The sequence below is a fragment of the Schistocerca nitens genome, chromosome 1, assembly GCF_023898315.1.
Source record: "Schistocerca nitens isolate TAMUIC-IGC-003100 chromosome 1, iqSchNite1.1, whole genome shotgun sequence".
Taxonomy (NCBI): domain Eukaryota; kingdom Metazoa; phylum Arthropoda; class Insecta; order Orthoptera; family Acrididae; genus Schistocerca; species Schistocerca nitens.
This window is the reverse complement of record NC_064614.1, coordinates 809,867,150-809,891,092: the sequence shown is the minus strand read 5'-3', so window position 1 is coordinate 809,891,092 and position 23,943 is coordinate 809,867,150. Positions and strand designations below refer to the sequence as shown.

Below are 23,943 nucleotides of genomic sequence, written 5' to 3'. Positions count from 1 at the left end.
TTTTGACAAGGTCTCTAGACTGACAGAATTCTCAGTACACAATATTCTGAACGGCTAGGTGAAATCGCTAAGGCTCTGAATATGCTCTTGGGAGATTCAGGATTCAAGTCCGCTCGCTTCAATCCTAATTTACTTTTTGCGTGATTTCCCTAAAACTATTAAGGCGACTGCCGATATAGTTCCTTTGAAAAAGGAACAGGTATTTCCCTCCATAGCTCTTTTCCCAGCCGAGAGTGAGTTCTACCTCTGGTGACCTCCTAGTCGACTGTACGTAAAACTGTAATCGTCCCATTCTTCTAAACAAACAACTGAACTGCATGGGAATGCAGCAGACGTCTTTCTTCTGTCTGCTTACGAAAAGCGTTAAAGGAAATTCAGAATGTACCAACGTCCAAAAATAATAAACACTGTGAAATTTATGTATTTCAACAAAATCTGTGTAGACTGCGTTCAAATTCCACGTTAACGCTTGCAATACCATTGGCGGGGGGGGGGGGGGATTTGGAAAATATTGTAATCTAGCCATTAATTAATTCTTCTACGAGATGCCATAGTTTTTTTTAATTATTCAGTTAAATTTAACCCAAAAATGTAAGGCCTAAGAGTAGATGTCACTTCACCGATGAATTTCATATTCAATACTTTCAGGTTCATAACCTAAATTACACATCAATGTTTCCTGAAGTATCGAGTTGTAGAAAATGCGTTGGTACTGCCGCCGTTAAACTGAATGTCCTCTGTCGATGATAGGTCTGCAGGGATAGATTCGGGACACGCAGGTCGCCACAGTGGCGTCCAATTGAACGTTTACCAACAGGCCGCTGAATCACACGAAATTATAAAATTACACTGGCCTGAAACCTTAAGTAATCGACTTAGTGAGCTTACGTCAGCTAGTTTCCCGCATAAAGATTTAAGAGAATTATTGGAAGAGTTACTTTTGACGGCAAAACGATTTTCTTTAATGAGGCAGAGCCTCAACACATTTTTACCAGTAGGTAACAACATCTAACTTCCCTGGGCGATAGCTCGGCCACTTCGGTCGCGTTCATTATCCATTGGCGTTTTTTCGATTAGATTTTTGTCTACGGGGAAAGGTGAAGACGAAGCAAACAGACAGAAGGTAAACTCTAAAGATGGATTAATGACCTGTATAATAACCATCAAAAAAATCACACCGAGACGTATTCAGAACAACACACAATACTGCGAAGGCCGATAGAGGTCTACTGAAATTCGTGGTAGGGTTTTCGAAAATTTAATAGAAATGATTATAAATGACTCGCCCGTTTCTACTCTAATAAACTGCTTCGGTAAGTTATTGTGTGCTTGTGATAACTTTTGTGTGGTTTATTTTACGCATAACTCCAGAGCTGCTTAGAGATGGACGTATCTTTATGTGACCTGTTCAATCAGGAATAGTACATACTACCGTCTCCGAGAATATTTACCAAACCCTCAGATACATATGCTACTTGAATGTAGATCTCCTAAAGGAGAATTCAAAATGATTTTAAAACAGGAAGTTGTGTCTGTTCTACCACAAATCGAGGTCATTCGTCTGTAAAACACTGCATGTACGCACAACCGGTGAAATGTTATAATACATCGAGGTGGATCAGTAATGGCAAAGGCTGGATAATGTGATCACTGTGGCATTTTATACTATACTATCGTAATTCAGATACAAATGATATAACAAGTCTACATGTCGGTCTTTGTCAAGTGAGCATATTGTATAATTGTGCTGAATTTTAATGTCTACATTTGGACTTCGATCACGGACTGAGGGAAGAATGTAGGCCTACAAGCAACGCAAGTTCTGTTTTAGAAAATAAGACTCTGTGAGTACAACATGAGGTAACCTATGTTTTTTCAACCAAATGGTTGGCTTTTTGCCAAGTAATACATCATTAATGACTCTTGTGAAACTGCTCGTCATAATTGTCTGTCACGCGGTATTGTTTCCTCGGCGACTTGTGCTTTGCTAGTCCTTAACTTCGTTAACTTTCAGATAGCGATTGTAGACAAATGCAGGGTTTGACGATTACCCTTTTGTGTGCTACATTGGGTACACCTTCCTACATTAAAATAATGTTTATTCGCTTTAATCCGTTCAACCACGCATATCTCTCTTGTAAGATCGTTAGAAATGAGATAGAAAATCGTTGTAGACTATACTGCAGTAGCACGAAATACTGGAAATGTCGTCTACATGTATGTTGTCCGTCGAATGTACCTTATTTGAAACTCTCCGTTTGTTCGGAATGAAGAAAAATTAGTTATGCTGTAAGTAATCGTGATATGACAGTACAGCATACTCAGCATTGTCACGTAAGAGAATCTCTTACTTGTACCGTGGGAGTAATACCGCCGTACCTCCTCCAGTTGTGCTGGGATGAATGTAACAGTTGTTCTGCGGTGGCGAGAAGGACTGTGTCATAATACTCTCTGATAAGTGACCATCAGCAGAAATGTCTCGACAATCCTCCCATTCCTGTTACGGAGAAAGTTTCCAGTGTACATTTCTGTATGTCCTTTTAACGTGTTTCTACTAAAATTTTTGATGTGTGTGTTTGGTGTGTAGCTGTCAGCACCGGATATAACGCTTGATATTTTTTCGCTACTCAGCAACATGAAACGATCATTCTACGCATAGACCATATTTGCGATTCACTATGTATCCCTAAGAGGAGGCCTATCTTCTGACGGTATGTTTTGAGCTAAACTTCAGTTGTAACTCTATCCTTCAAAAAAGATAAACCTGGTGCAAAGCAATCTTTATTAATTTAGTTATCATACATCAGATATCGCGAAAAATGCCAATACCAGGTCACTTTAACAGAATATTAATTTTACTTTATCGCGTCACAAGTACTTAAGACTTACGATCCAGTTTTAATTAATTGCCATTCGTAGTTTTGTTTCGTCCACTACTGTTTTACCATGTCAAGACATCTCTGTTTCCTGCCCTTAGATCCCTTCACTCATGCTCTGCTTCTACACTGCAGTATAGTTTCGTACTTCAATTTTGGAGTGTTCCTTACCCTAATCGTTAGAAACGGAATCCTTATAGGGCCGATTCGTTGTCCTTCCGTCCGTCTGTCTATATGTTCGACTGTTAAGATTCCTTTGTCTCAGAAACGCTTAGACGTATCAGGTTCAAATTCACGTCGTATGTTAAGGTGGATAATGCCTTGGTATTGTAAAAATTTTAAGCTTCTATGTCAGTTCAATCAAAAGATACGTAATGAGTACTTCCATTTGACCTAGAACCATGGAATTTGGCAAAAAAAGGGAAAATTACTAAATTGTTAATTTGTAATTATATCAAACGAAAAAAATATCTTTTGTCATTTGTTATTTGACTTCAAACTTGAAATTAAAACATTCTCGAAAATCTTTGAACCCTGAGACCGATATCTTGGCTGTATGAATGTCGATAACAGGGAAAAATCGTTAATATCCTCGACTCCCGGAATAGATAAACTATATACATAATTAGGTTTGGTTGCAACCCTCAAAGCGTGAGTCTTGCTCACACCTGGCCAATTTACGTTTTATCGTTTTTACATCTCTTCACCTTCAAGGATCGTCATTGTATTGGAGTCTATAAAATTTTTAAAAATGTTTGATTTACGTTTTCGTCATTTTTCAGTGTTCTAACAAATTTCAGAATTGCTTTTCAAAATGTACATTATCGAGATCAATATTTTAACTTGTCTAAATAATTTTTAAATGGTTGGATCGAAGTATTATATAGTCTCTTGTTTCTGCTAATATAGTACACGTGTGATAATCACTTCCAACATTAAAGCCAACTGAATAAGGAGAACATCATGACACTGAGTCTAACGTTGTATAGTGAACCTGGTCACTACGCGTGACCGCCGAAGGCTACAGCAAGATACACAGGTTAGACATACTGACTTAGATAAGTACGACGAGAGCCGGAACATATTTAATTAATAATAAAAATGAAAAAGATGATTTTAGAATATTTTCAAGGGTGTGTTGTCAAAATTTTTCTGGCAGCTTTCCAGGGAATATCCGTTTCTTATTGAGAAAGCTGTGTTTTCCGTAATTCTGGAGGAAACATACGTAAAACAAGTTATATTTGATTTTTAAGTAGTACTCAGCATGGAAATGAAGATCGAGCGAAAAACTTCTGCCAGTAGCCAATGAGTGACGACAAGTTGAAATATAGTTGATGATATGCAAGTGTTGAAATGATAATCGAAAAAATTAAACTGTTGTGAAAATGGTTTTCCTTTTGTATCTTATTGCTGCTTATTGTTATGTATGTTGACCCATCATTTAGTTTCGTATAGTGGGGTGCAGAATGCCATATTTGCATCCAACACTAACTTGCTGTGAACTGTTACTAAAGAAGACATAAAGTTTTGAATGAAACATGTTCCTTAAAAGAATTAATGAACTAATTACAGTTAGAGTAACAACAGCTCGACATTTCGTAGCCACCGTTCTGTTAAGTAAAAGCAACTGCTGCTTAATAACTCAAACGGAAGCAAAATTAAAACACGTAAATCACATAACAAAAAAAATTGGAAAGAAAATAGAGAAAGGCCTCACACAGTACACAGTGTCCTAATTATAGAAATAGAATGGGCACAAAAAATATCGAAACAAGAAATATATTCTAAATTAAAAGAAAAGGTGGACACATTTGTGCAGAGAGGTCGATTCGTGGCCAAGTAAGAACAATGAATGGACGCAACTCATTTTCAGCAGCTTTGGCTCAAAATCGAAAACAATAATGCCATTGTACGTGAACATTAAAACAGGTCCAGATCGGCAGTGTCCTCCCCGCGGGCTGCATGCCGCTCGAGGCAAGTATCAGTGCTGCCCATGAAGTGAGCATCTATCACAAAATCGGCAAAATAACAGTAAATAATAATAATAAGAAGAAGAAGAATAACAATGTACTTCATAAAATTTGGTTAATGTAAAGTAATGAAAGTAATGAAATCTTATGTATAAAATGTAAAATTAGTTCCATCTTACTTTTTTTGGATAAATGATCATAAATTAATATATGCTAAATTACTTAAATGTGTTAACTATATACCTCCGACAATACCGTTTTTTTCTGCGGTTATTGTTGGTGTTAAGTATATTATGTGCTATCCAAAAATACTCGTCTACTTGCAATGTGGACCATGTAACCTAAAAGGTGGGACCCCTCTGAACTAGAGGATATGGATGTTTTCACCCGGTTGATGGGCAAAATGTTCAAATGCGTGTGAATTCCTAAGGAACCAAACTGGTGAGATCGTCGGTCCCTAGACTTACACAGTACTGAAACTAACTTATGCTAAGAACAACACACACATCAATGGCCGAGGGAGGACTCGAACCTCCAGCGGGAGCAGCAGCGCAATCCGTGACATGGCGTCTTAAACCACGCGGCCACTCGGCGGTGCGATGCGCAAAACCGTGGCTCGTTCAGAACAGCTGTGCAGACGTTTAGGACTTACCGAGGTGAACAACAGATACAAAAAGGTCAGCTGAACACCGAGTGTATTGATAAAAGAAACATCTACCTTAAAGGAAAAAGAGAAAACTGAGAAAAGTGGCTATTGCGTGGCCGACTAACGAAGTAAATAAAGAAATAAAAAAAACTAAACATGTAAGAGTAATTATTCTGAAGTCCTTAATTCTGGGTTATTGTAGTTCCAGCAATAGTTGTGGGTGGCATTTGTTTGCTTGAACTGAGACCGCGGGTCGAGAATTTAGCAGCAAAGGAGCGATAACAGACCCTCTGCTCTTTCGGCTTGCAAGAGACCTGCAGTAATAAAATGTAGGTTACCGAGGCGCAGAGAAAACCAACGTGTTCCGTTTCAGTATCCTCGCACTCCAAACGCCCGACTTCTGCCCCCTCCTAACGTTTCCCAGTCCTGCCGCAAGATGCCTCTTCCACCCGCTGACTTTTGATTACACCTCCGAGGAGGAGGAGGTGGAGAAGAAGGAACAAGGAAAAAACGACGACGAAGAAGACGAAGAAGGCGCACAAAAAAGTGCCGGCTCGGCCCCCCCACCAGCACGAACAGATGATGCCACCGCGACTGGGGGGCGTGGCCGACGATTAGCCAGGGCCACGCCGATTGGCGGCAGCCCGCCCCTACTACCGCTCGCGCGACCGTCTCTCCTCGCCGCCGGTTAGGGTAGGCGGGTGGGGGCTGGGCCCGTGGGTGGGGAGGGGCGGGGAGGGGCGGCGGCGCCCACAACGGCGGACAGTGTAGTTTGTGCCGGCTAGCGAGAGGGACGTGTTTCGCCCGTCTGGTCGCGCGCTCACTTTGCGACCTGCGCCGTCCTCGACTGTGGAGACCCAGCCGGCCGCGCTTGCTACCCGCCGGCACCAGGAGCAAGGGGCGCGCCGCGACGGAGCCGCGCCGCGATGCTCACAGACGTGACGCCGTCCGTGGGCCGGCCGCCCGGCCAGCTATACGCACAGACCGTAAGTACCGGCAACTCCTAGGCCACCTACTGCACTTCTCTAGTTGCTCTCGTCAAGTTGGCAGGAATGTCATTTCCGTAACGCCTGTTGAGTATCACTACTTCCGAAGACGGTATTTAGCACTATTGTAGCTTACACAAGTGTCTACTCCTCATTCTGCCCAACATGAATCATCACTTGTTCCAGACTGTCGAGGTGCATTTACAAAGGCTACAGATACCTTCCAATTTGCTGATACGATTCTTCTCGGTTTACCATATCGGCTTAGCAGTATTTGTTCTTACAACCAATTGTAGATGTCTAACGTTTTCCTAGAATAACAAAATTTTTTTCTTCCATGTATACACACGTGAGCACTGTAAAGCCGACGGAACGACAAATATTCTGTGTAAGAATAGGCTTCCGCGGCCATGGAAACAGTCAATAAAATTCTTCTGAGTCTGTGACCGCAGTGTCAACATGAAAAACACCCGACGTTTCGGCCACTACTGCAAGTGGCTTCCTCAGGCTTCTTTCTTTTTTCTCCTAAAACCAGTTTTATGGAACAAATATTCTGGGCAAGGCCGTAGGTACCGTCAAATCCTCCAGTGCGTAGTGCAGTACAGTAAAAGTCTCTGAAAGTTCGTAGAAACGTCGTCATTTCCCTACACCTCTTTCTTCCCACTACTTTCAAAGAGGGTATTTGGCGCCAGGGCATTTTATGTATACTTGTCATTCTGCGCGATCCAAACATAACGGAATCAGTTGTCGGTAATTCAAGGCCATCGAGCAGTGTATACATGCGATGCGAATAGTTTCAAATTTCATGATATATGCCTATTCTTTTTGGGTTAGCAGCTGAATAACAGCCACCACTTGAACTGGCATTTCCACAAGATGACGATTTTCATTTGTCCTTAACAATTAGCAGTAGAAATCTAGCTAGCTCCTACGTTCAATTTGTTCGCCTCTGTTTTCAAACGCGGTCACTAAAATCGACGGAACAACATTCAGGTCTATCCCAAGACTGTAAGTACGGCCAAATTGTAAAGCGCTTAGTCCAGTTAAGTAATGCCGCTTTCCAAGTTCATGGATCCGTGGTCAGTACCTCACACCTGTTCCTTTCCATTACTTTCATAGTGTTTGGCAGTAGGATATTTTACGTAAATGTCTACTCATTATATTCAGTTCCGATACGATGGAACGAATCGTCGGCAGTTCAGAACCATCAAGCTACATAGGCTGTACAAATGTTGTGGATAGCTTTTACTTTTCCCAGGTTAATAGCGGAATAAAAATGTCGGATCTGAACTGACACCTAGGTACGTTTCTTACTCGTCATCTTCGGGCAAACACGTTTATTTCTCCTTTCAACAAACAGTGTTCCTGAGGTAAAAACTAATTTTTCCGCCTCTTTACTGACACGTGGGGACTGTAAGGATGAAGGAAAGATCGCATATTCAGGTCTTAAACAGGAAGTCATACGCCTGGATGAGAACAACCATGGAACTTTTAATATGAGTGGAAAAAGACATGTTGGTTCTGTAGGGACGCTTTCGGCCCGATTTATGGCGCTTACTTTCGCGGACGAGCGCACTTCACAAATGACGAGCACGCCAGCTGTGACGGCTCAAAGTAAAATTCTTGTTCCCAAATGAGAATGGTGTGGGAACTATTGGTTTTCGTAGCTGAGGTCCAGTTAGTTTTGGTAACAATCTGTTGGCGATATCTGGAGCCAGAATATTCACACACGTACCTTTAAGAACGTCGCAAGCGCCTTATGTGAAGGCCGTGTACTCGAAGACAATGTACCATTCGCGACATTTGCGACTTTCAGCGTAATTATAAAAAAGAGCAGTTCGTATTTCCGTCAATAATGTATCACCGTGTGCACGAAAACATGACGCGGTTGTCGAGTTTTCCGATCTGAAACTGGAAGTCTTGTAAGTAGTCGGCAGAGTGTTTGTTTTGCCTCTGACATCTGTTTAACTTGTCCCAAACAGCCAAGTAAATATAAACTTGTGTCCACTGCACTTAAAACATTAAAAGCAGTGTTAAACAGCCACCGTGTTGAAAGGTTTAAGGTCGCAGTGACAAAGTTTATTTTCATACTTTTTCGAAAACATTCGATGTTATATGTCTGCCATTTGAGGAGAAATTTCTATGTCACCCGATTTTACATCTTCTTCCTTTACGTTGCAATTTTTGTTTCCAACTCATTTCTTCATGGTTGGCTTAAGGTTTACTAAGTACGTGTCTCCGACATGGTTTCGCTGTCACACTCAAGTAGCTACTACTTCGTATCTGCTTCTCACTGCCCAATACTGTTGTTTTACTGTTGGTCCGTGGACGTGTTAATTTCTTGCGTAGTCCTTTCTTCGTTCTGCACGAAGTGATACAATTTGGCCATTTCACCTTTATCGCTCATATGAATTCACAGTGCATCTGCAGCGGTCCGGTTTCGATGCTTGAGATCAATTCCCAGTTTATTACTCTCATTCACCTACTGATAGCCTCTATATTACTCGCAGTATTAAATCATAACTAAGAAGTAGAGCCTTTGACACCATAGAATGCGCAGTTTTGCTTTATATGCACCTGTAAGTCAGGTCTCCTTCATTTTAATTCACGGTATGTAAAGCGAAGAATATAATGTGGATAAGGTGTTGAGGAACAGTCGTTGACAGCTGTTTGATTTTGCTCTGGCTCACAGAAAAGCAACACCTGTGAAACTGGATTTCCGAGTATGTACTTATTTCTGTTTGTCCACGTTTTCTGTTATCATCACTTGCTCAACAGTCGATAGAGAAATGCAGTTACGCCTAATGTTTTTCGATGTCTATGAAACGAAGTTATCATTATGCGCGGTGTGAAATTGCATTATACTTCCAAAACTCTTTTCTATTACAAAGGCTACATAAACAGTTGCATATATTAGTAGAATCGGGATTTTTACTTACAATTCTTCGGCAACGTCTTGTTGCTCCATTATCACACCTTGTCACAGTTCGTCTACAACAATGATTTACTATATAACCACTCAGATATACTTTTTACATCCAACGCACCACAAAATTCACAAGCACTTTTGTTCTGCTCTACATAGTTCCCCTAATCAACTAAAAAAATGTAGGTTTCAATCGCGAACAGAAAGTCGTTTCAGAAGTTGGTACCGGATAGTGTAGAGTAATGTAATAGAAAATACATATGAGCAACTATTAGCACTTTTACATCTAAGTATTTAGAGCAACTTTTTAACTTCGTTTCGGCAAAATCTGTGTCCATAGTATGTGAGTGCTCGTTCCGTTGTATCAACGATATCGCTTGATGGTCCTGTGTTACTGCAGGAGCAATATTTTATTGTGCCCAGTACTTTCACTGACAGATCGGTGCAGTGTGGCTCTCCTGTACGTATCTAGTCTGCGAATCAGTATAAAGTGTGTGGTAGAGGGTGCTTATTAGTGTAGTATATTTTAAGTAGCCTTTGTAGTCTGGTAGTGTCTGCAAACAATGATTGCTGGTGTACCTCTATGCACTGACTACTATTTTTAGTCTAATGTTATCTTCACGATCTCTGAGGGTCTGAAGGTAAAAGATTGTTACAGGAATTTTTAAGCTAATTTTCGCTAGATGTATTGCATCTTTCGTAGAAGGTTTTTCGGTTAAGATTGACTACGTCCTTATCACCTTTTCAGGTCGCTCTCCTTGGTATAAAAATTACAGATGACAGATTACTGCAACTTTATTCAGCGTAATATGTCATTCGTATTTTGTTCCGCGTAACAGTTGTGACGTTCATTTTAACAGATAGGCTGTTATGATAACTGCTATATGCCCGAGAGGCGTCAATAAATATTTTATATTCGGTGGATTCCGGTTATTTAGCGATGTAAGGCAGGATGTGTTCAGTTAATGCCGACCTTGTATCGCAAGGGAACGTTAAGATGTATCAGTATTTTTGTTAGGTATGTTCTTTCGCCAATAAAAAAGCCTATGACTATTGACTGCTCCGCTTTTTATATACGCTCATTGCTTTCCGTCGACCCACATGGGAACCGACACACCTGAACAGAGTACTGGGAGAATAGGCCACTGACGTGTTTTGTTAGCCATGTCATACGTTGACGTTCTGCAGCTTGCCCGTGTCCTACTAATAATTCGCGGCCTGTCAAAGCCTACCACATACTTTACTCCCAAGTGAGGTTCGTGATCATTCCATTTAATACATTTAGAAGTTGATGCTGGAATGTATGTGTATTTATGTGTATGTGTATTTATTTGACGTGACTTACTGTATTTGTAAGTCATTAGGATGTCTCTTACAAAATCTTTCTGGGTGTACTGCCGCGTCATAGTATAACAGCAAAAATTAGACCCCACTATTAGGCCCAGAGGGTCGCGCTAAGCCGACCGGCCGCAGTGCTTTTCTGTGCATGTGGTGTCATTCGGATGCGGTGTGCACGGGTATGGGGTTTGCACAAGGCTTTCGCAATCATTATCGGCTTTCCAGACCTTGTGCCTCTATTTATCGTTCAAATAGCTCTTCCACTGGCATCGCCAATCTGGGGTGGAGTCCACTCTAGTAATAGTCTTCGCACCAAGGAGACACCTAGTGCAGTACTGGTGATAGAACGCCCGTCTTCAACATGGCAGCGAGACGCACTGACAACTCAGCTGTGGACGTGAACAAATACTTTAAACAGAAAAGAACAAAAAAATAACAGTTTCGGCCATTTTGCAAATACTTTTCTCAGGGCGTAGATTAATATTTAATTATTCTGTACGAGTGTTTCCCAAACTGTGTTTTACGGAACACTGGTGGTCCATGGAAAGTTTGTAAGTGTCCCGGAAAAACCGTTCGTAACATGTTTTTTTTTCTGGACGTCTACTTATTTGTTTAAAAAGTTGTTACGTTTTCTGTGCTATTGGTTACGATGTAAAACTGAAATGCCAGCCGGAGTGGCCGAGTGGTTCTAGGCGCTACAGTCTAGAACCGCGCGACAACTACGGTCGCAGGTTCGAATCCTGCCTCGGGCATGGATGTGTGTGATGTCCTTAGGTTAGTTAGGTTTAAGTAGTTCTAAGTTCTAGGGGACTGATGACCTCCGAAGTTAAGTCCCATAGTGCTCAGAGCCATTTGAACCATTTTTTTTAAAACTGAAATAATCACGCAATTAAAAAAGGTTTTTTGTCAGTTTTAAAATTTTTATGTATTCTATTGACTCTCAAAATAAAGAAGGTGATCCATCGAAGTGCAGAATTTTCAGTGTGTTCCATCAGAGGAAAATTTTGAGAACCCCTGGTCTGTACCTTAGGCAGCCGTAATCTTCCTGAAACGTCGGTTATTTGGTTCAAATGGCTCTGAGTACTATGGGACTTAACTTCTGAGGTCATCAGTCCCCTAGAACTTATAACTACTTAAAAGTAAGTAACCTAAGGACACTACACACATCCATGCCCGAGGTGGGATTCGAACCTGCGACCGTAATGGTCGCGCGGTTCCAGACTGTAGCGCCTAGAACCGCTCAGCCACCCCGGTCGGTTATTTCAACACTTCAGATATTTCACAAGATGACGCGGCAGTGTACCGAGAAGAATTCTAACGTTACCATTTTTATTCGGCTGCATTCGCGGCTGTGTAAGCCTTTTCTGCGCACCGCTACTGGCTGATCCCCCTCGCACGCAGCGACGCATTAATTGGCGGCCGACTGACCAAACACCCGCCCTACATACTTTTTTTTGGTGTTGTTTTGCGGCCCAGCCGCGTTGCGTGCAAACCGCTGGCTGGCTGCCGGGGCCCACATCCTGGCGCGGCATATGGCGGCTATTGAGAAATTAAGTCCCTTCCCCATTGTGCGCCCCGTAAGTGTATATCGCACGTCAGGTGCCACAGTCGCTAATGGACCCGACGGGCCCTTCCGAAGACTGCCTCCTCTATTTGTTTAGTCTCGGCGCTCTTCTATCGGTCTTTTATTTTCGCTCCGCGCGGCTGGCGCCAGCTTTTAGTTTGCTGGAGAGCCGCGAGTGGCGGCGGCGGCGGCGAGGGCCCTTTTGTCGGGCGTCCCGCTGCGCACCCGTGTCCGGCGGGCGAAAGCGCCACACCAGTCGGACAGCCATCCCTCTGCCCTCTGCTCTTTTCTGCGCACCGCAATCCTATTTTTTCCCCCTCTTCAGCCGTGTGTTTCTTTTTTTTCCTTTTTTTTAGTGTCTGTCTGCGCGGAGCCGCTTAACCTCTTAGGACTGCCCGAGGTGCGGAGCACAAAAGCTACTTACACGGGCGCGGCTAATCCGGCGGAAAGTTTGCAGAGGTGCCTGAATGGCCCGCGGGCGCCCGCTGCGTCGCATTGTGGAAGACTGGCGGGGGTCGCACGGCCGCACACGTCTGCCCCGAGCCCAGCTCGTGCCACATCGCGCGCCCCCATGAAAACACTCCTTGCAAATATTATGTACAACAGGGTGTCGGGGAAAAAGAAACTGAAAAGGAGGTCAGAACTGTGTAGATAGCATTGAAAGGAATCCAACAGAGACATTTCAGCATATTGCAGGAAAATGCTGTACCAACAAGTTTTCTGTTATCAGTAGCTGTTTATTCACATCCACGACGCGTTTCGAAGGTTTAAACCTACATCATCAGGTGGATTTACTTAGTATGACAGATACGTGTCACACTATCTTTATTAAAAATATGTGACAGTTTACATGTGATGTGTTATGACACTGAAAGGAGCCTGTGACCACTGGAGACAGTGCCACACGTTACCCCAAAATCGTAACACAACACACATACACGTACACATGTCGTACTAACACATGTAAATCCACCTGATGATGGAGGTTTAAACCTTCGAAACGCGTCATGGATGTAAATGAACTGTCACTGGTGACCATAAACTTGTTGTTTCATTCGAATATCAATAACAGAAGCTTTACAAGCCTTATTACTTTACAAATCAGTTAATTTGTTAAGTATTTGACGTTAAACATGTCCATTATTATTATTATTGCTATTATTACAGCTATGAACGAAAAAAAACATGACGCTGGTGTAACATTTTACAGTATGCATTATTTTGTAAATCGGTTTTCGGCTGTTACACCATCATCAATTACAAAGATAAAGATGAGTAACCGAAATTTTTGTGGGATCAAAGATTTCAAATAAAGCGCATTTGCAGTGCATGTCAGTTCGTTTTATAAACAATGTCATTTAGCCGCGTCTTGTAACTCTCAAATATTGAAGAAAAGAAATTTCTAATAAGTTTACCCTGAAGCTGCTAAGTACATATTGGCCGACTGGTTACGGTTTTGCCTATTATCACAAGCCACGTATTTAGGATACATTTGATGTAGACAGTAAACCATCACACTTAAAGGTATCGCCGATCTTCATTATCCAGAATATTGTGATCCAGTCTGTGGAAGTCCATCTTCATAAAGGGCGTGCGCGCACCTCCGCAGTTCAATATAAAATGTCAAATCAAAAATGCTGCCGGCCTTTTATAAATCCAGTTGCATTTTATTTTTGCTATCAGTTTCGACGTTACATTATGCCATTTTCAGGCCCCCTCACCGACGTGTAGGAAGAAACCCACCTCTTGTGCAATCGAAATAGTGGCCAGCATAGAATCAATGGTATTCATAGACTTCTTTTTAACAACGCGATCCTTTCGTTCATTAATTTCAGGCCAATGGCTGTATGCTGGACACTATTTCGATAGTACAAGAGGTGCGATTCTTCCTACACCTCGGTCAGGGGGCCTGGAAACGGCACACTGTAAAGCGAAAACTGGTAGGAAAAAAAAATAAAATTGGAAATACAGACGGATTAAGGTGTTTCTGATTCGACATTTTGTTGTGATCTATGTAACAACCATATTTTAGATACAATGATTAATTTGTTCTTATTGGATTACATTGTTTATCACGCTGACTTATTTATCATAGATGTTATAGTTATTTTGAAAGATGTTCAAATGGTTCAAACGGCTCTGAGCACTATGGGACTCAACTGCTGTGGTTATCAGTCCCCTAGAACTTAGAACTACCTAAACCTAACTAACCTAAGGACATCACACACATCCATGCCCGAGGCAGGATTCGAACCTGAGACCGTAGCAGTCGCACGGTTCCGGACTGCGCGCCTAGAACCGCGAGACCACCGCGGCGGGCTTGAAAGATGTTCATGTAAAGTTAACGTAATTTTGACAGGTTTTGTTGCGAAGTTCTCTAATTCTGACAGAGACTGATGCAAAGCTGCGATAAATTTGTCAGCGTCACACACAGTGCAATCCAATGAGAACAAATTTTCCATTGCATATAAAATATCGTTGTCAAGTGAATCAGATAATGCTGAATAATGAAGATCTGAGATACATTTCATTGTAATAAAATAAATAGAACTGTCCACGTCAAACATATCCTAAATACAGTACACGTGGCTTGTGAAATTGAGCAAAGACAGAAACTAGTCAGACTAGTGGGGAGGGGGGGCGGAGAGGAAAGAGTGACAGAATGGCATAATCTTGTCTTTAACAAGTCGAGTATTAGAAACTGTAAAATATTACAGCTGAGACTATATAGGCAAGTGAAAGAACTATAATTACACGAAACAATTTTTCTTAATAGTGCAAGCGAAACTACAGCAGCTGAAACAACTAAAATAGGGTATATGAGTAGGAGACGTAACTTACAAAACTGTTTGGATGAGATTATTGTCAACATCTGCAGTTAGAAGGGTAAGTAAGGGAACTGTGTTTTATCATTCAGTGCAAGTGACCTTTTCTCTCTCTCTCTCTCTCTCTCTCTCTCTCTCTCTCTCTCTCTCTCAGTCTTATAGACCAACTAGGATCACGTCAAAAACTTCAGTTCCTCGTCTTCTTTTGTTGTTGTTTCCTATTTTTCCAGAATTCCCTCATTTTCTCCCCATGAAGTCTCTTCCTTTCTTCTGTACATGTTGTTCCTGATTTCTTATTTCTTCTACTTTGAAAGCCCTCCAAATTTAGTATTTCATTTTTAAAACGGTTTCTTTCCGCTATTTCTGATTCTTTGATGTTGTTTCTTTCTAGGTATTTCAAGGTAGCTCCTCTTCTTCCCTTTCTGAATGTTATGTAAGAGCTCATGCTGCACCTTGTAACTGTGGCCTTGTTGAAGCAGGTGATCTGCAAAAGCAGAGTCTCCTTTTCTAAGTCTCCGTCTTAGTTTTATTAGTTGCGGATTATTCTCTTGATGAGTACAATCTGGATAATTTGCGCTCCGTTCCAGGAAAAGCTAGTTTTTCGCGTATCACAATGTTTATTACGTCATATCTCCTGAACTATGTGTCGTGTAATGACATAATCTTGCAGGTACATTCATTCGAATCTGTTAATACTGTCTGCAAAATATGTTGCGAGTAGAGCTGATAGTACAGAAGTAATAAAATAGAATGTCATGACTGATAGCGAAGTTTTACAGCATGAAGATCAAAAACGTAATAAGTAATAAACATTTTTACTTTAATTATTTTATGCGGGAAAAATTTGCAAAGGAGTTTGAAGTACGCGTAAAGCTTGTTGGAAACTGCTAAGTTCTCTTATTTTCGAATAATCGATGGAGTGTGGGTAATTTGCGCGCCGTAGGTTATGCTGCCTGGATACATACTCACAGTTCTAACTGGAATACTTGGCTTACTGTGTTAAACCTTTAAGATAAGATTATATCTGTTAGTGAGTAGATTAGGACAGCATTTTAAATTTTTGAATGCGGTCGATAAGTGTACGAAATATTGAAAGTCAAATTTTTGTTGCCCCTGGCAGCATTCAGATAGGCAACCTGCTATTGACAGTGTGCATCGTTTGAGCCTTAACAGTAAAATAGATGCAGCAGCGTTGAAATAAATGTGACATATGAGGTAGATAAAGTAAAGGAAGTCGCCTATTCTGATACACAAAAGCGACGCGCGAGAACTGACACGGAATAAATGACTGGCGTTAATTAGTTTTCCGATAATAACTGTAAATCAACTCGCTTTTTGCAAGGATAATATAAGATAAAAACAAAGGTTTCATGTTTATTACTCTGCCGCAAGAATACTAATTGGAACACTAAATAAAGAATACAAATTATGTCAGGGATTTCTAGGTGACAGTATAATGCGTTAGAACAGTTTCGTAAACGAGAAAAAGCCTGGAGTATAATTTCGTAAAAGAAGTGAAGGGGTAGGAGATTTTTTCCTGCTGTGCTTATGATTGGAGCACTCTTTGGAAAATTCCGATTCTGTTAGTCAAATAGACCTCGAGCCAATCACACATTTACAGTGGTACTCCGTACGTATCTCGGTTAGTACTATGTGGTACAGTGTCGAGCTGATTTAGTTGTAGATATGTTTTGAAGTCGCACCTCTGTCAATGACACATTGTCGTATGCTTCTCACAAAATACCATAGATGATAATGAGTTAGCATCAGTTAGTAGCTTGTCATCTGAGTAGTAAGTTAATAAGTTTACACATTCTTAGCATGACAGTATTCTGGTTTTGTATTCCGAAATACTTCAATGAGCAAACAGGGTCATAACTCGAATGTCTGTTTGTAAGCCACGGTACTTTTCGCCGAAAGTTTGAGTTGGGGGCGGCATTCTGTTGCATTTCTCAGACCTTTGAGAGAGGTCACCAGCCAGAAAAATGTACATCGACTAACTATGGTGCAACAGAAACTGTGGTACCATTTCTCACTTACGTGATTCTAGCAATTGTACGTAAATAAAAATGTCTTCCCTGGAAATGCTCTTCCCGAAAAATCTACGATTTTTGATCCAAATTAACACTATTTCGAACAGCAGAACCACCCTTTGACACCTTCACTACTTTTACGAAACTACGCAGGAGCCTTTTAACCGTTTACCGACACTTTTCTAAAATATTACAATGGTATCTAGACTTCTTTGCCGTAATTTACATGATTTATGTAGGGCCTCAGTATTTCAGCGAAGTGCTGTAAGTATGAAAGTCCTGTTTTTGTCTTACATTGTTTTTTGCTAGTTGTTTCACACTGTTGTCGGAAAATTAGTTAACGCCATACGTATACCATTTTTTCACTCATTTACGGTCGTCGGATTTGTGCATCAGGCTGTGCGATGTCAAGTACTTTAGCTACCTCACATGTTCTCTTCAGTACTTCAGCGCTACAGTACAATATAGCATTTTACTCCAATCTCAATGTTACTAATTCCATACTATTAACAAACTCAACACACAATTGCACTACCACTTTGGAGAATTTGTTATTCAGTAGTTCTATAGCAACTGCTTATAATAACAGAAATAGAATATTTCATGTAGTTTATGATAAATAACCGGATTTTTTAGTTAGATGAACGAGCTACTTCTTTATGTGCATTTCTCAACCATTTACAATGATGGACACTGGCGGAATGTCAATCGACTGCACATGCGTCGGCCTAAGTGACTGAGAAATTGTCTCTTGGCTAAGAGTCTGTTTGAGAGTGACAGCATACTAAATCTGTTGCGCTATAAGCATAGTTTATTGCTAACGTACGGAATTCCGTTCTGCAGTGTCAGTATCTAAATCGTGAATGTACAATAATTTCCTCTAACTTCGATGTGCTTTGGTTATTAATAACTTTAAGATATCAGGTAACCACAGCTGATACAAACTTCTGTTATTATATCGACTATGGTATATACGACCATGATGATGATAATTTTCTTGAAGATAGCGCGAGTGCTGTTCTAAATCTGATATGGAGTTTAGTTAAGCTGTGGTTGAAGCATTTACTGGTATTCACCAAGAGCGAAGTTCTTCGTCCAGCCATCAGAATTAAAGTCTCCCATTGATTTCCTAAAATTCGCAGGAGATGATTGCACCTAAACCCTCTCTTCCCTTCTGTAGTCTGTAAAACTCTCCAAGGATAGAGACAGAGAAATTTCGTACTGTGTTATAATTTAGTATTTCTTTCGATTCCATTCACGAAAGTGGTATGGGAAGAGTGACTCCTATCAATGACGTTCTCCAGCTACTTTTCTTTCCATTGATGTTCCAGGAGCAATCTCTAAAGTTTTCCAGGTCACATACAGGTTGAGATCGGAGTTTTCTAAGTAGGACTTGTAGGACTTGACAAGGTGTTAGCCCCTTTGCTTTCGTCGACAAGTGCAAATTTTGCTGTTATTTCATATACCCTACCGCTAGCAGAACGAGCCTGCCATCATTAATCCTGCCCATCTTTGTGAAGCGGGGTTGCGCAGACACTGAATTACATGCCGGGTAATGGGTTAAGGCGAGTTTCGAGATGGTGTACTTGGAAAAAGAACAAGGCCGATATCCTCACACTAAATCGAAACACCTTCTCTCATGACCTCGTCATCGATGGGGCGCCGTTTGTATGACATGGTTGTCCCCGGTTTATGACCCCCCCCCCCCCCCCAATCTTGCAGCCGAAGAATACCTCGTTTTAACGTTATTTAGCAATAACTCTTCCTCTACACGAAGAGATGGTTGTCAATCTCCCTTGTCTACTTGCCGGCCGAAGTGGCCGTGCGGTTAAAGGCGCTGCAGTCTGGAACCGCAAGACCGCTACGGTCGCAGGTTCGAATCCTGCCTCGGGCATGGATGTTTGTGATGTCCTTAGGTTAGTTAGGTTTAACTAGTTCTAAGTTCTAGGGGACTAATGACCTCAGCAGTTGAGTCCCATAGTGCTCAGAGCCATTTGAACCAACCTTGTCTACTTGTTACATTGTAAACGTTTACTGTTTTGTGTATTTACCATGGCAACTATACTGATAAAGGTACCAATGGCGGTGACACAGTGGTTAAGACTGGACTCTCACTGAGGAGGAAGGGCCTCAGGTCCTCATCTGTTTATCCTGATCTATGTTAGCACAAGTGAAATGCCGCGAAGTTCACTGTGAAAATTTTCACTGCCGTGAACGTGATTTTGCAGGAAGAGAGGTAATTCGAATATTGACAAAAACTAATAATACTTATATGCCGGCCGGGGTGGCCGAGCGGTTCTAGGCGCTACAGTCTGGGACCACGCGACCGCTACGGTCGCAGGTTCGAATCGTGCCTCGGGCATGGATGTGTGTCATGTCCTTAGGTTAGTTAGGTTTAAGTAGTTCTAAGTTATAGGGGACTGATGATCTCAGAAGTTAAGTCCCATAGTGCTCAGAGCCGTTTGAACCACTTGAACCAATAATTATGTGTTTACACTGTAACGAGCCACCGGAGACAACGGGTCTCTTACACCAAAATCGAACATTTCTTGCAGGTTACCTTCAACAGCAGTAATGTAATTTTTGATACGCATGACACAGAACTATATTAAATCTCTTGTATTGCAAACGGTTTCGGTAGTATACCATACCAGCTTCTCGGTATACGATTTAAGAAAACAAAAAAAATACAGAAAAATACAAAAATACATCATTAGCGTGTAGGCAGTGTAAGAAATGATACCTACACACTATCACCTCCTTTAGAGACATGGAGAACCATATAATACGTAGGAATATACACAGTTAACGCATATGCAGAAACGCAACAGGTTAGTTAAACGGGAGAGGTGTGACGCATTAGAACCGCAGATATCAACTGATCGTGATGCAGTAAACGCATGTTACAGAGAGACAACAGAAGAAATCAGTGAAATGTAGATGTAACTCTTGTTACTTCATTCATGCAATTTCACAATATTGTGTGACATGTTGCGTTGTTATGAAGCTGCATGTATGAATTAACATGAGTTATACCTCGGCTTCGTTGATTTCTTGTAGCAACCATCTTAGGTTCTCACCCCATAGCGTGTACATACTATATGACGATCAGATGTTATCTGCTGTTCTAACAGGCCAAATCTTCTTCCGCATTAAGACACTTGTTTCCTTGCTGTATGTGCCTAACTGTGAAACTCTTATATTTATAATATGGTTTTCCATGTCTGTAAGTGATGCGACATACGAGTAATACTGATCATGTAGTAGGCATCATTTCAAGTACCAGCTGTAAGCAAACAGTGGTTCAAAAATGGTTCAAATGGCTCTGAGCACTATGGGACTCAACTGCTGAGGTCATAAGTCCCCTAGAACTTAGAACTACTTAAACCTAACTAACCTAAGGACAGCACACACATCCATGCCCGAGGCAGGATTCGAACTTGCGACCGTAGCGGTCGCGCGGTTCCAGACTGTAGCGCCAGAACCGCTCGGCCACCAGCGGCCGGCAAGCAAATAGTGTATTTTCGTATTTTCCTTTGTTTGGACTGATGTAGATACGAGAAGATGGTGTATTGCCCCGAAACCGGCTGTAGTAAAAGTTCCTTAGCCGTCTTTGCTAGGAATCGAGACTGGCAGCGCTGACAAGGGAACGGTAGGGGTGCTAGTAGTCACCACCGGTACCGGCGAAGTCAAACGCTGCGCCGCGCCGCGCCGGCAGCCAGCGCGGATGATGGATCTGCAGGGGCGGCGGCTGCTGAAAGCTGCACAGCCGACCCACCCCGTGTAACTGTCAGCCGATGCCGCCGGCTCTTTTATCCGAGTCGGCTACGTCGCCCGACTCGTCCCAGCGACAACTGAGTGGATATGCGAAACAGCAGCGATGTCCTTCTCCCCGATGCCTTTCGCGTTGGAAGTAGATTTGTCGTCACCCGGAGGGCTGACTCGGATGTCAGAATGTTTAACGAGAGAGAGAGTCCTGTTGGGGCTTCCTGCGAACTGCCCTTAGCATCCGTTAGTTTGCAGTAAGGAAGGGGCCGCCTTCAGATCTGTTCCAGATGTCAACATCGCAAAGTGCGACCCTTGTCGCAGTGAGCGCATGCCGCAACATAAAAATTACAGCGGGCTCCTGATCATCCGTGCTTAGTTAAGCGATATTTTTTTTTAAAAATTAAGGGGGGTAGGACGTCAAATGGGGCAAATTGGAGCAGGAGAGGCACCACAGGACATTTTAATTTCCACTGTCTATACTTTTACAAATAAATTCATAAAACTTTGAAAGCATGAACAGGAAAGATTCAGGATTCATACTCATAGTAGTGGAAGCCCATAAACGGTAACAAAATACATTTTTTTACATGTGAAATTTCATCAATTTTTCACTTACTACTGGCTGCATTTGTTGCTATAGGTACACTTTTCTTCCTAAGTAAGAGAGATTCTCCGATGAATTTCGCACAGCATACAAACTACAGTTACATGTGTGTGAAACTCTATAGTTTATTTAATTTATGAAAAAAAATTAATGAACTGTTACATTTAAAATTTCTTGTTTAGAAAAAACTCAAATTTTATAGTTAATTATCTCAATTTTTACCACAGTTTTTAATAGATTTGGAAAATTCTAGAGTTTCATACACCTGTAAGTACTGCTTGTATGCTGTGCAAAACTCATCGAAGAATCTCTCCTACTTAGGAAGAAAAGTGTATCTACAGAAACAAATGTAGCCAGTAGTAAGTGAAAAAATGACGAAATTTCAAATGTAAAACAAAGGTATTTTGCTATTTTGCTACATTTTTGAACTTCCACTGCTATGAGTATGAGTCCTCAATCCTTCCTGGTCATCCTGACAAAGTTTTATGAATTTATTTGTAAAAGTATAGACAGTAGAAATTAAAATGTCCAGTGGTGCCTCTACTGCTCCAAGTCGGCCCGTTTGACGTCCTACCCCCCTTAAGAAAGAAGCCTGAAGTATTCTAATTAAACTACAAAGGGCGATCAAAAAGTTTGGGCTCGAAGGCCGTACAGTCCAGAATCGGTATGCAAATCAGGTAAAATCGTCTCTAGTATTGATTCGATCATCCCGCCGACGCACCAGGTTAAATATACCCATGTGATAATTCACTGTGTACATCTGTGAGAAGACGTCCGTAACTGCCTGCTGCACATCCAAGCTCGACAGGGATCTTCGGCCCTTCAAGTTCTTTTCTAAAAGGACTGAAGGCGTGATAATCGCATGGAGAGAGATCAGAACTGTAGGGCGGGTGCTCGGGTGTCTCGCACTTGAGTTGGCGTAACTTCTGCTTTATGACGTTAGCGATATGGAGACGTGCACTATCATGAACCTGGCGCATCATTCCAAAACGGTGGTTTTCGACAGGCATGCTGCCCTGTATGTATTTTTCATTCTCCGATGGATGTCCACCGGTGCTTGTCCTTCGGCAGCCAAGAAAAAAATAACGGCACGTTGGTCCTGTTAGGACGCATTTGGTAATTATGTCACCATAGTTCACGTTTCTACATGTACGGCACTCAGGTCGGAAACACATTAATGGCACACAAATTCCTCGCCTACATGTCGCTGCTTATCTACCCACACTGGAGTCGTGCTGCGTTGTATGTACGCTCGAGCAACAACCTTCCACGGGAACTTCTAGAACGCTCTTTATAGAACGAATATCTTCGTCGTTGTTCTGGTCTTCCTCCCGCAGCCTGGTTTGATGCCGCTCTCCGTGTTAGTCTTTCCTATGCAAGCCTCTTCATTTCTGTATAACTGCTGTAAGCCACATAAATTTGAACCTGCTTACCATATTTAAGTCTTGGCCTCCCTCTATAATTTTTACCCCTCACACTTCGGTCCAGTCCCAAACTGACCATCCCGTGTCATAATGTATTCTGTCAACAGATCCCTTCTTTTAATCAAGTTGTGCCATAAGTTTCCTTTCTCTCCTACTCGATTCAGTACTTCCTCGTTAGTTACTGCTTATCGTCCGAGTTTCACTGCCGTACAAGACTACGCTTCAAACACCTTCAGAAAAAACTTACTAACACTTAAATTGTAGTCAGACTTTAACAAACTCCTCTCCTGCAGAAATGCGTTTATTGCTCTTGTTAGTCTGCATTTTATAACCTCTCTGCTTCGGCCAATTATTTTACTGCCCAAAAAGCAAAACACATCTACTACTTTTAGTTTCTTTTTCCCAACCTCAAACCCCCAGCATCGCACGATTTAATTCGGTTGCACTCAATAACCCATGGTTTACCTTTGTTGATATTCATCTTATAATCTCTTTCTAGGACGCTGTCGATTCAGTTCAAGTGTTTTTACAAATCCTTTGCAGTCTGTCACACCATTACAATGTCACTGAGAAACCACGAAGTTTGTATTTATTCTCCCTGAAATTTCCTTTCCTAATTTCTCCTTAGTTCACTGTACCGTTGCCCAGTGTACAAACTGGATAACACTGGGCATGGGCTACAAACCTGTCTCACGACCTCCACAACTGCGGTTTCTCTTTCACGTCCTTCCACTCTTGTATTTGCTGCTTGGTTTCTGTACATATTTCAAAGTGGGTTCGAGATGAGACCGAGGAATCCCTTGTCACAGAAAACAAGGTCTCCAAAAACAAATTAAATGAAACAAAAAAAAATCACGATTGTTTCCTGAAGAGGAACTAAAAGCAAGTGATATAAAATCCAGTGTTTTTTAAAAGCAATTTCCTAAAGAGTTGTCAGTTTCCGTTGAGCAACGCTTAAGTAAGATAGCAGGCTGTCAAATTGG

General features: G+C 41.6%; 1 protein-coding gene across 1 annotated transcript in view; it reads left to right on the top strand.

Moving 5' to 3' along the window:
• Positions 1–6,277: 6,277 nt before the first annotated feature.
• Positions 6,278–23,943, top strand: part of LOC126262582 (transcription factor Sp8) — a 235,667-nt gene continuing 218,001 nt past the window's right edge. Inside the window, exon 1 of the mRNA XM_049959322.1 lies at positions 6,278–6,478. Coding sequence (XP_049815279.1) covers positions 6,419–6,478 — 60 coding nt within the window. The 5' untranslated portion in view covers positions 6,278–6,418. The remainder of the gene's footprint in view (positions 6,479–23,943) is intronic.